Below are 13,969 nucleotides of genomic sequence, written 5' to 3'. Positions count from 1 at the left end.
ATCATTGCTCCCAATATTTTTCTCTTGAAAAACACAATCTGGAAAACAGACCAGACAATTGGTTATACCTACTAGTCCTTGGATAGTGTTATATGCTACCATGGAGTGTTTTGCTTAAAATATACAATGTGTTTTATGCCTTGGTGATGTGATTAATCCCTGACTCGTAATCTGTTTGTACAATAATTGGGGAAACTGTCAGATTCAACTTTGTACAAATGCTGATACAAAATTTAAACCATATCCTGATAGCTAAAATGGTCACTACCTATCCCCTTGGGGCTTATCAATTCTTACCCTCTAATTAGGGAGAAAAAGGGGTCTCTGTAACCACAATCTGTACATACCATTCTGTGAAGAGATCTTCTGGTTCCCCTTCTGACTCCTACCTACACTCCTTTCCACCATGAGTAGGAGGTCATCATGGGGAGTTTCTGGGAGGTGCATAGGGAGTGAGAGAGAAGTCACAATGGGTAGGGGAAAGGTAAAAGGGTGTCCTGATCTGTATCTGGTAGCCAATGGATATCCAAGATCCAAGTATCCAGTAAAAAATGGATTTGCCATATTCCTAACAATTATTCCCTAAATAACTGTGTCAAGCTAAACCTCAGTGTTAAGGGAGAAAAATAGCAAAGCTTCTTCCTACATTCTCATGGTTTCTATGTTTCCTCACCCTGACACTAAAATAACCTTCCTTTGGCAATGAGATCCAGTGGGTGTCAGTGACTAAGAGGCTCAAGGTTCCACACGTCAAGCATAGCAATACCTTTCATTTATCATCATAATTAGGTTCTTCATCAGCATGAATCTGAGCAACAAGTATGACTCAGAACTTTCCATTCCGAGTGTAGTCATTGTGTTTAGCTAAGGTTAAATGATGTTGACCTGAACAGCTATCTTCAAAACTTGTATTTCTAGTTCCGTTCAGGGCAAAATAGTTTCTGATTATGGGAATTAAGCAATCAGTAGAGATCTCTATGGCTTGTTTGTGTATTTTAAATTAACCCTTTTCTTAAGTTTTGTCTACATTAGACATTTTCTTCAATGTTTTGAGCAGGTTTTAATTACAGTTTCTGAAATGGCTGTTCTTGTCTATAGTTTTGCTTAAACCATACTCAGAACCAGTTTCTCTCTACCTTCTGCTGAGAACTAGTTTTGCTGGAGTAAGCATAGCTCTGGATTGTGGAGCTAGTAGGGAGCTTAAGTCTACACATATGTGAAGAGTGTAAACAACAAGAATAGAGAAGAGTTATCTAGGGAAGTACAAGAGAGAATAATTATGCGCTTCCTGCAAATGAAATCAGTGCTATGAAATCGTTCCCCCAGGGTGGCTGTGAAATCCCTGCTGAAAGCAGTACTTACTAGGCACAGGGTAAAGATTCAGTCGGCAGGCACAGTGGCAGCATTAACTTAGAGCCCTAAGACACTGGTGATGTCAGAGTATACCTCTTCAGCTTTTACTTTCAACAGTCTTTCTCTTTCCCTTCCTCCTATTGGCTATTACAGGGGTGGGCAAACTTTTTGGCCCAAGGGCCACATCTGGGTATGGAAATTGTATGGCGGGCCATGAATGCTCACAAAATTGGGGGTTGGAGTGCAGGAGGGGGTGAGGACTCCAGCTTGGGGGGTGGGCTCTGGGGTGGGGCCAGAAATGAGGAGTTCAGGGTGCGGGAGGGGGCTCTGGGCTGGGGCCAGGCGGTTGTGGTGTGGGTGGGGTGGTGAGGGCTCCGACTGGGGGTGCAGGCTCTGGGGTGCAGGAGGGTGGGACCAAGGGGTTTGGAGGAGGGAGGGGGCTCAGGGCTGGGGCAGGGGGTTGGGGCACTGGAGGGGATCAGGGGTGCAGGCTCTGTGTGGCGTTTACCTCAAGCAGCTCCCGGAAGCAGTGGCATGTCCCCCCTCCGGCTCCTACACAGAGGCGTGGCCAAGTGGCTCCGTGCATTGCCCTGTCTGCAGGCGCCGCCCCATGGCTGCTGTCCAATGGGAGCTGCAGAGGCAATGCTTGGGGCGGGGGCAGCATGCGGAGCCCCCTGGCTGCCCCATGCATAGGAGCCGGAGGGTGGGGGGCATGCTGCTGCTTCCGGGAGCTGTGCAGAGCCACGGCACACGTGGAGCGGGGCAAGCCCCAGACCTGCTCCCCAGCAGGAGCTTGAGGGCTGGATTAAAACGTCTGAAGGGCCAGATTCGGGCCCCAGGCCATAGTTTGCCCACCCCTGGGCTATTAGCTCTGACCTTCTCCCTCCCCCCTCCCTAAGAGGCCATTCATTCCCCTCCTATATGCTTCTCTGCAATCTTCCCTCCCTCCTCAGTCCCTTCTTTCCTGTCTGCTCACCCACTTCCTACCACTCCCTCAGTGTCACTGTCAATTCCTTTGTCATTATTATTAACTCATTCGTCTCGCCCTTCCTCCTGGCCCCTCTCCTGTATCTCCATCCTACATTTAAAATAGAGATGTTTGTATATACACATAAAAACCAACTCCCTACATGCTGCTGTACAAGGCATCCCTGTGAAGATGGGGTTCATGTCTACAGGAGTGCAGCCCCATAAATTCAACTCTCCTCTCACCTCACACCGTGGAAGTACACAGGTTCTGCTGCCACAGGGACATCCAGAGATGGCCCTTACAGTGCTCTTGGTCTTTCCAATATGTTGGCGTGTACATCATTGCTGTTAAGGCTCATTGTCAGAAGGTAGCTGGCCCTCTGAAGGGTCAGGGGCTCAGCCTACTTCTGACAGGCTCCACAATGGAAAATGAGGCAATTCAGGTTCCCCTCAGACTAATTAATTACTGAATAACTGGAAACCAGTTAGTTGGGTAGGGATGATGAAAGGGACCCTGTTTCCAGTGCAGAAGGGAGTTAGGAGAAGAGTGGATCCTTGGGAGAGGAACAGTCCCAGGCTGCAGGAAATGAAAGTTCTCATAAAAAATACTTTTTGGGGGGAGGGTTGGGGGGTCACATGCAAAGGAAAGGCAGGGAGAATGCTCCTGGGTCCTTCTGGTTTGGTCTCCATGGGGGATGTTAACCCAACAGGAGGGATTCTTTCCCCAGCCAGTGTCAAGAGCTTCTGGCTCTAGAAGAGACTTCTGGGTCATGAATACCTTGCTGGTAAGGGACCATGGACATAAATGGGGTTGATGGACTCAACCCAGTGCTTAATTTGTGCTGGGGCTTGCTGGGGCTGAGTCTTGGCACCTCCAGGCTTGGCAGTAAAGAAAGCATGGGGCCATGCATTGAGCAGTGAGAATAAAACAATATTTGAATAGCTACTTGTTCATTCAGTTAGCACCATCCATCATGTGCACTAAAGATGGGGAACATGTGACCTAGTTATTAAAGATGGCATCATAACAAATGCAACAGAGGGTCCTGTGGCACCTTTGAGACTAACAGAAGTACTGGGAGCATAAGCTTTCGTGGGTAAGAACCTCACTTCTTCAGATGCAAGTGAGGTTCTTACCCACGAAAGCTTATGCTCCCAGTACTTCTGTTAGTCTCAAAGGTGCCACAGGACCCTCTGTTGCTTTTTACAGATTCAGACTAACACGGCTACCCCTCTGATACTTGACATCATAACAAATGTGCACAAAGGGGCCTAACTCTGGCATTTCCAACTTTTGAGTTCTTGATTTTGCAGCCTTAACATTCTTTTAACATAGGTTTTTTGAATATCATGATATATGTTATATATTTTTAATAGTATTAAAGCTTTTTTCATTCAAAACAGACATTGCAAGAGCTTTTATAATTATATAATATTACATAATTATATAGCTTGAAACCTAATACTAAATATTTATATATTTAAATTTTAAAGTACAGTATATATAGTAGCACTAGGTAGGAAATAGTTTTACTGTCCTGAGATATTTATTTTTTCCTATTTCAAACTGGGACAAAAAGTTGAAATTTCAATTTTTCAGAAATTCATAATCTGAGAAAAATTTCTGATTGGGTTGACTGAAATGTTTCATTTTTGATAATTTCAAAACATTGTAATTTGATTTCAACCTTTTAATGTATTTAAAACCTTTGTTGTTGTTGTTATCCATTAACTAAAATTTTGGAATGAAAGGCTGTTTTGAATCCAAAAACTAAATTTTTCATTTGAAAATGTCAAAATGGAGCATTTCAACAATTTTGAAACTTTTTTTAAAAAATTCAAATTAGGATATTAATCAAAAATTCTGGATAACAATTCCTGTTTTGACGAATCTGCATTTTCCAACATCTACAACAAATATTTAGCTGGAAAATTCCCAACAATCTCTCATATGGAATCATCCCAAAAATTCTACTTTGGACTTACACGTTGCATTTCCTTTCCTGTTTTAACAAATCACCACCTTTTATTCTCCTTAATCAGAGCAAGTGAGACTACTGATTTGGCTACCAATTGAATCAGCAAAATAATCTTGTATCTCCATGTAGAGTCCCATGTAGAGTCCTAGCCTCTGACACCTGGTAGCCTTCAGTTAGCCCTGCCCATATGAAAGTACAGATTGAAACTTCATATGAATCACTACTTAAACATTCCAGTGAATCTGATGTGTGACATTTGATTTACCAATAAAGCAATTTAAAGTAACTAGAAAGTAATGGTCACCTGAAGTTAAGAACATAACAGACAGTGATTGACTTGCTTGTTCTTCCGTTAAAGGGGTCTATTTTCATATAATCTTCCTTTTCCCTTATAACCTCTGCTCATGCTAAGCAATTAGTTTGACTCATTAATACCCTTTCTAGGATGCACTGTCAATTTAAGATGAACAAAAGTAGACTAGGCAAAATACTAAAACCCTTTTTTCATATAATTTCATTACTAACATTTTAAATGGGCCTGTTGAGATTTATGCTAGGAATTTAAACATCAATTTAAAATGAAAATACCACTTTGAATTTGGGTGTGTTTTTCTAAGAACTTAAAGTGGATCACAACTAAACATGTATCTCAAGGGCAAGGATAATAAATGATTATCTTAGTATTCCCTGACATTGTGCCTGGCTCTGGACAATAATGACTGCATGCCCAATAACTCTGTATTTGGACCCCTTTCTATCAGTATTATTCAGCTAGGCTTTATAGGGGGATTTGGGGATTCCCATTTGCACATAACCCTTTCTGAATTAAGCAATTCATATACAGTTGTGGTAGTGAAGGACTACAAGGGATGTACCCACTGTTTTCCCTTCCAAAATAGTAGTTTCAATTATATTTCCCCTTCTAGTGACACTTTCTTGGTCTCCCTTGCCTTCAGCCTACTTTGAATCTTTAAGAGGGAATCTTTCCAACTGCCATTATGCTACACTGAATGGGCACCTACAATTTCCAGATTCACTCTAATATCTAGATGTCATATTACTTTGTATGAAGTGGCCCAGCAGCCATGAAAAAGACCTTGTAATCAAAAGTTTTAAATCAGTATTCCTGAAATGAGGACCCTGACCACTTGTTGTCATTAAATATACTATGGTAATAGCACATATAGCAAATTTTTATATCCATAAAAAGAAGTAGGTCAATAAAGTCAAACAAACAAACAAACAAACAAACAAAAACGCCAACAAAACAAAATCAAAACTACCTGTGGTCCCCATTCAGGAAATCAAGACTATTCAAAAAGTGCACTTAAATGTTAAGCACATTTTAAACCCCACTGAAGTTAATGGGATTTGAACACATGCTTTAGGTTGAGTATGTGCTTAAACTCTTTCCCATATCAGGGTTTATGTTAATTTAACATTATGGCTGAGGTTTACATACAGAAGTGTAATGGAATTAGAAAATGTGGGTCCCAGTTTAGCCATAAATTGGCTCCCACTTGCATATGCTGTACTTTGTATTACGGAATATGTTTTTTACTTTAATACTTTTATATCTATAAGAATATATAATTAGGGATTATCCACTTGAATTTCCTAACTATTCTGTATGTAAAATATCAACCACAGAGCTACATTGCATTTTGTTTGCATTTGATTTCCTCAGTTTATTCTAGTTCTATTTTGTTTTATAAACAATGGAGGGCTGTGTGTTTATCTTGGGGTCATTAGATTTGTAGTAGTAGTTATTTGTGCTGCCAGCCAAAATGTAACTAACATCTTTTTAAGATAGGAAAAAGTAATATGAAATTAAACTCCTGTTTTTATGCCTTTTCTGCCTAAAAATACTAATCTCTCTGTTTACCTTTACTGGAGTGAAATCCCACTGTCCATAGATTTGAAAGGGAAATAAATGTAGTTTACGAGGTTTGGATGTGTGATGCTCTATTTGGAACCAGTAGTTAGAATTTTGAGTGGTTCGAATCTCTTTTGCAGGGATGCTCCACGTTTAATGTGGGATTTCAGTACTGAACTGAACTGGTGCCTTGTCTCCTCCTTATTGGTTTGATCAGTGTTTCTGTCAATCAGAGGATTTGCAAATTTATGGGTTAATTTGTTTTTCCAGGGTCCATCAAACCAAACAATTACTGTATCTTCAACAGACTGAAGTATTTCACTAATGCATTCTAGATATTGGCTTTACGTTCAGATTCTCTCCTTTTTCAAATGCGTATCAAGGCCTTCAGGTGGTTAGAATGATCAGAGAGTTGTACATAACACTCGTTAATGTATATTTAACAATATATAGTTAACCAAAGCAAATATACAGTTTAGCATGAGATCAAGACTGGCCCATCTGTGTTTGTCTTTTTTTAGTTCCTCTTCCTTCATGCTAGAAATGTTACTCACACTGTAATGTTTGATCAATCAAGCAGGATGCTATTATTTTGAATACTTCACTATATATTTTTATTTAGTTCCTTAATTCCTTTGGATTACTCTAAGCATTCCAGGTACTAACATAATTTGTTGAATACTCTTTCTGATCTTTTCACTGGTAATTGGCAGATAAGGTATTTTGTTGAATTGGCTAATTATGCATAATATAATAAATTGATTCCTTTTGGAGAGTTGTATGGCATGGTTATCAATAATTTATTTAAGCGGAATTCTTGTGTACATTGACATAACAGGGTACACAATCCACTTTTCGATAACTCTCTATCACCTTTTAAATCAAAGCGGGGGAGAGCGGTTATCTTAGAGAGAGGTTTTTTTGTTTGCTAGGAGCTCAATAATCCCAGTTGAAATCGATGAGCAGTCATCTCATTTTTTCATCAGGTACATTCTTGTCAAATAACAACACAATTAGCTAAACTTCATTTTCAGCATTCCATCTGAATTGTTATTTGAATAGTTTTTGAAAATCAGAGGTTGTTATGCGTGGGTGGAGTGCTATACAACTGCTTTTAAATGAGCTGATTTTCCTAGCACATAGTCAGCCATTCAAGCATTTTCTGTGACATGAGGTAGGCATTGTTTTTGCTCATCTATCTCACTGCAGCAGGCCTGAAATGACTGCCAATTAGTCACTTCATAAATCAGCAAGGAACTGGAATTGTGAAGAATCTGTTCAGCATAATTTAGTTAATTAAAAATTAATTTATTTCATTCAGTACAGATAGCATTCATAAATTACAAATCAAGGTTAATCATAAAAACATATATCCCTCTGTAATTCAAAGGAGACTTGGCATCAATTATTTTCAAAGGGCTATTTAAAGATAGTCCTTGTGAGTCTATTTTTTAGTAAGGACTCTCTATCAAGCATAAAATTCTAGCACCATTGAAATCAATAGGAGTTTTGGCATTGACTGCCATGTGCTCAGGATTTTACTTCAGATGTTTAAATACACCTCTACCCCTATATAACACTGTCCTTGGGAGCCAAAAAATCTTACCGCGTTATAGCCGAATCCACCGGAGTGCGCAGCTCCGCCCCTCCGGAGCGCTGCTTTACCGCGTTATAGCCGAATTTGTGTTATATCGGGGTAGAGATGTAGTATCTTCTAATAACGTGTGTTGTCCTGTTTGTTTGTTTATTTCAATAATCTAATACAAGTTGTATCAAAATTCCCCTTTACTTGTTTGCAAAAATAATGTATGCTATGTTGTATGCTTAGTAGACACAGTGTAACTGTCTTTTCTGCTAATTATTGCTGACTGGTAAAAATTAATGCTAGAATTTTCTGTCTTTGTTTAGATGGTTTTTTGGACCGGTCTCACGAGCAGATGCAGAGAAACAACTGTTGTGCCCTGAAAATCAGGAAGGAGCTTTCCTAATCCGAGAAAGCGAAAGTAAAAAAAGCCAATTCTCCCTTTCAGGTATCGCAGTTTTTTACCTTGAGAAATATTGTAAGAGTTTTTCATTTGGCCTGTTTTTCTTTTCTTATTTTCTAGAGTGATAAACTGCATGCATGAGAATGAAATTAAAATCTATAATAATCTCTTGTTCCCAAGAGATACATAAAAGTTGGTAAGAGCCATAGGTCTTTACTAACTTTTACTTTTAGCGCTTTATTAATATGCTCAAAATTCAAATTAACTTTCTGTGCTTATTGCTTTTCATTGTTCCAGCTGCCTTGAAATGAGAAATGTTTTCATAATTAAAGAGCCACAAACACATTAGAGTTGTACATCAGTGCACCTACTGGTTCAGATTGGAAATGAAACACATGCTAGCACTTGGCAGATCTATACAGGATATGAAAACAGTAGAATCTCTAGAATATATCCTTAGTTTTAAGCTGTTCTTTTTGTGGGATTGGTTTGCAAAACTAGACTTCAGAAACACATGATCAATCTGCGTGAAAAGTTAGTTGTATCTATGGTGGTAGGTTTAATTTTTTTATTTAGTCAAGATCCCTCATTCTGGCTTCAGGAGATGTGATGGACTTCCTGGTAAAATTTGTACCTGAAATAGACTGATTACCTACCAAATAGGGAAAAGCATGATTTTACTTACAGGAGCCAACCTTACTTCTTTTTAACGCTAGTCCTAATAGATAATATGAAATATTATCCCATGATGGATTTTCTTGGACACCATTCACCAGATCTGTGATACAAATATAAGCCAAGAGAATTATAAGAGAAGACTGTCAGTGGGGGTATAATGTTGTATACCTGGAGATGTACTGGAAGCAGCTTTCAAAGTTTTTGCTAACAGAGTAGTTTAGTGACTCTTCAGTACTTGCATTGAATTAGGATGGTTCCACACACTCGATTACATTAGCCCAGTAAAGCATTTTGCTGTTACTGGAATAGAATGCAGTAGAGGTGGCAGTATTTTTGAGGCATGTGTCAGCATGCTAGGAAAGTGAACAGCTTGTAATCCACATACATTCTGGCCGTGGTAAATCACCTGGAGACAGCTTAGGCTTTAAAGCACATTCAAAAAGTATCTCACATCCCTGTCAAGGCTGACAAAGGCAACAAAATACTGCAACTCCAGCTAGCAGTATTTTCCATTTCATTGAGGTTGCTCAGACATCGAGATCAGTGTAAAACAAGAAGAAACTGCACCCTTATGGATCATCCCAGACTTATGCTTTGGCATGTTTATAAAGATGTATAATTACACACCTACATAATTCTATTCATGTAATATGTAACCAGTGAACTATAAGAGAGGAACCTGAACCGAAGCCTGAATCTGAGAACCCCCACACTTTGAAAAAAGCATGGGTCTGTTTCAGAAGTTTGTGGTTCTGACCCATTTCTATTAATTGTGTGATAGTTCAGTATTGTATAACAATACTTCTTTACTGAAGACTTCTACAAAGTGGGATTTGACTATTGCAGGGGAGGAGAGGTGTCAGTTTAGACCAGGGCCGGCTCCAGCTTTTTTGCTGCCCCAAGCGGCGAAGCGGGGAGGGAGGGTGGGGGAAGCCGCGATCGGCGGTACATCAGCGGCAGCTCAATCGCGTTGCTCCATTCTTCGGCAGCAATTCGGCGGCTGGTCCTTCGAGCCCTCTCTTTCTCTTCTGCGGCACTTCGGCAGAAGCTCAAAGAGAAAGAGAGGGACTGAGGGACCCGCCGCCGAATTGCCGCCACCGACCCGGACGTGCCGCCCCTTTCCATTGGCCGCCCCAAGCACCTGCTTCCTGCGCGGGTGCCTGGAGCCGGCCCTGGTTTAGACATAATTTTGAGTTACCTGGAACAAATGTATTTATATTGAGTGGAAACCATGTGGAACTCCCAGTGTTTTCAGCTGTTTGACTTTGGTTTGGAGTTTAATTTGTACCTGAAGCTCAAAGCAAAACCCCAGAGGATTTGACTCTGCGAAGATCAAAAATGATAAATATTTTTGCCCAAGCCCCTGTAACCTGAAATCTATGAGGTTCACACTAATATATAATGGAGCCAAAGATATAAGAAGGAGAGATTAATAGGCAAATCTACTTAGGTGGCAGGGGGGAAGAGGAAAAAAAACCTGTTTTTCATTAAAATGAGTACATTTCAGTTCTAATGTGTCATTGTGGAAAAAACTCACATTTCATAAATGATTTAGAAGGCAAACAAGACTGTTAGAATTCAGCTTCAATTTTTAATTTTAAAGAGAGGTTTTTGTGGGCCACAAATGGTTAAACTGAGATCGCTTCAAACTTTAGATAGGCCACAGAGATCTGGTTCTATCATCCTTACTGCTTGATGTTTGTCATATCTTTTTTTTATTTTAAAAATGCGTATGTTGCAGAAGGAATTTTATGTTGATGATTCTAGCATCTGGTGTAAAAGGCATTAATTTTTAAACATGCCTCTGCCATCAGAGGCATTGCCTCTTTTTAATTAAAAGCCATAATTTAGATGTGTTCAGCTTAATTGAGTGTCACTGCCAATAACAGCAAGAAGCTTGTCTCTTATTCTTGAATAATGATATTTGCAAGATTTACTGCATGAAATGACAATGCATTTAAGCACCTGGTATACTTCTATACATACGTTTAAAACTCAGATATGCCTGTTGCTACAACCTTCTTTTTAAATTTTAGATTACAGAAGGCAAATATACCTATCCTCAGTAAATTGCATGGAGGTGTTGAATCTGAGCTGGCGGCGCTCCTGTCTGGGAGCCAGGCTCCCAGCACTCGGAGCTAAGCCCCTCGTGGAGGCGGATTACCAGGAGCGCTGGGAGAGCTCTCTCCCAGTGTTTGTGCGCGACCACACTCGCACTTCAAAGCGCTGCTGTGGGAGTGTTCCCGTGGCAGCGCTTTGAAGTGTCCAGTGTAGACATACCCTAATACTCAATCCTGGGGCCTTTAAGGTGCTACCAGAATACAAATAAATAACTCCTCAAACACGCAGGTCCTCCACACAAAAACAAATTTCATCTACAGGGAATAGGAAGTCAGTTAAAGTAACAGGATGGGCAAAAGTATTGCCTTGCTTCCCAGTGCAAGAAAGCATTCTCTGGACCCCCTGAAATAGAGAAATAGAACCATAAAAGTAGGAATGATGATACTTTTCTGAAATGTTACATATAAATCTGGTCCACTGAAATTGGTATTTCACATTTGTTTCCTCGCTACAATTTCATTATAGGGTTGTGAATGATGATAGTTACCACAGTGTTCTGAAAAGTGGGCATCTCCCAGATCTTAGTTTATAGTGCATTCGGAAGGTGTCAATGCACCTTCTTTCCCCTCTTTCTATGTTTTGTTTTCTCTGTTTTGTTACCAAATTACTCTATTTAAGTTCTTTCCTTCAACCTGATCCCAAATTATGCATCACCAAAATGTACTCAGTATTTTAAATACTATATTAGAAAGAAGCAACTTTTGAGACTCATTCAGTCTAATTATTTTTATGATCTGGAAATATACCTACTTCTGACCCTTATATATAGAAAATCCCTTGTTTTAAACGGCACCTATGCGCCCTCTGGTGGCAGCTGTTGGCAATCGCATGCGACAATACGAATATGTATTCCTGCATAAGGAAGTGTGGGGGTGCGGGCGATGGGGGATATTCTATTCAATTAAAATTGGATTAATGATCAGAAAAACTCCACCGTATGCTAACCTTTTAATTGACAACATTTTGAATGATTCTAACATTGCAGGAACTTATATCAAGTACACACTTGCATGTGTTTGTACATATATATGTACACACTTGCCTGTGTGTGTATGTATATATATTAGAATGAGGGTATGACGGTGTGGTATGATGCAAAGGCTTTATTAGCATGACAAAAGGGGAAATAAGAGTCTTCCCAATATTTAGATCTTCAAATTAGAGATGAGTCCCATATACTGTACTACAAGTACCCACATTAGGAGGGGAGGGGAAAGGGACTGAGATATATATTAATTTGTTTTCCCAGTTAAACAATAATAAAGAAAAAAGAGGCTCCACTTGTCAACAAGACTATATTATATCGACTTGCTGGAATTGTAGTTCCTAAAAAGTGTACGGAGCCTACAAACAGACAGATTTTCTCACCATCAACCTTCAGATTCATTCTGTGGGAAGGTATTAATGGGAAGGAAACTGTGTGAGGTCACCTAACAGTGGCAAGGTGCCCAAAATAACTGATGGGGCTGCAGGTAGCAAGAAACCCCACCCATTTCTGCTTTCCCCCTCCTTCCTCACAGGCTGACGATATTTTCCAAGTCAAAAACAGGGACACCCCCATTGTGGTGGGGTAGGCAGTAGGGATTTTGGTGAGGGATAAAGGAGGATGACCCGCAAATGGAATTAAAGAGGGACATCCTCCAATGGCAGCCGGGTCAACTATACTACACTATATCTACAGTGTAGCCGACTGCTGTGATATTACTGATGGGACTTACACCCATTAGTCCTTAATGAGCAGTGCAGCTTTCTCCCTACCCGCCCCTTGAGAAGTTCATCTCAAATCATTCCTTTGGAAGTGAAGGGAGAGTTGTCTTGGTCATGGACAAATGTGCAGATCCATGTTAAGTTTCTGCTTCTGCATCAATTCTTGGTCCCTGACACTCACCCTTCTACCTCCTCAGATCATGGCCCTGGCTGACTGACGTTCTTTTATAAAGGAGTTCCTAACCTGTCTGTGATGGGCAACAGAAATGTGAATACATCCCTGTTCTTCCTTGCACTGTAGATTGGAACAAAACTGCAATCATGGAACTAAATACAGGCACACATTCCTCTCGCCTCCTCCTTTCATCCAGAACCACCAGAGAATCCTCTGTGGGGTCCTAGGAAAAGGGCAACAGTGCCATAGAACACACAGACCCTCCCACGACCACCACCATCATCTTCCACCCTCAGAACTCGTGGTCATAATTTACAGAGCAACTGAAGAGAAGTAGTGGAAGCCTTGCAGGAGGGTCCACAAAGAGGCAAACTATTAAAGTGCAGGCTGCCCTTTGTTCGAAGTGTGATTAGCAAAGCATTTATTAATAGAAATGCCCATGTCTATGGGCAGCCAGTCATGCATACCGAACATCAGGAAGTAGGGGTTGTACAACGTGGAGGTGCGCATCATGTTGTTATACACATAGGTCAGCTGCAGCAAGTAGGAAGGCCTGTCTCTCTGCCACATCTCTGCCAATGGCCTTAGCCCTGCTAGCAGTGTCTGGTTAGCTTGCTTGCAGAGGGCTTTGTATTTTGGGTAGTAGACCGTCATCCTTAGCTTGTGGCTGCCATCAGAGAGCACAATTCCTTAAATGTCTGTTACTCGAAGGGCATGCCTTGGTCTGTGATCACCGTGGAAGGGTTGCCATAGGGCTGGGTAAAGTAGTGCCAGAAGGCTTCTGTGGTTGCTCTGGCCGTGATCTCCCTGAGGGGTGTGGTGACCAGGAATATGGCATAATGATCCACCATGGTCAGGAAGTCAGATGCACTGCTCTGACTTGGCTCCACCTTGTGGTCCAGTGCTAACAATTCCAAGGGCACGCGGGTCTCCATCGGCTGGAGGGGGGCCCAGTCCCCCACCTCCGGGTTAGGCACCTGGGGGACTTATGGGTGGTAGGCACTTCTGAAAATTAGGTCCTTAAATATACATTTAGGAACCTGACTTTGGTTACTCTGTTTTTAAAATGTTGGCCATAAGCTATATTGTACTACTATATATATTTAGTAGCTGGGATCTTATATCT

The 13,969-nt window shown here is 40.8% G+C and overlaps 1 protein-coding gene across 1 annotated transcript in view; it reads left to right on the top strand.

The window, feature by feature from the left end:
- FRK (fyn related Src family tyrosine kinase) overlaps positions 1–13,969 on the top strand; it is a 59,624-nt gene that overhangs the window by 22,852 nt on the left and 22,803 nt on the right. The window contains exon 2 of the mRNA XM_024109364.3: positions 8,086–8,207. Coding sequence (XP_023965132.2) covers positions 8,086–8,207 — 122 coding nt within the window. The remainder of the gene's footprint in view (positions 1–8,085; positions 8,208–13,969) is intronic.

The sequence above is a fragment of the Chrysemys picta genome, chromosome 3, assembly GCF_011386835.1.
Source record: "Chrysemys picta bellii isolate R12L10 chromosome 3, ASM1138683v2, whole genome shotgun sequence".
Lineage (NCBI taxonomy): Eukaryota > Metazoa > Chordata > Testudines > Emydidae > Chrysemys > Chrysemys picta.
Note: the sequence above shows the minus strand (reverse complement) of the source record. Positions and strands in the feature narration are given on the sequence as shown.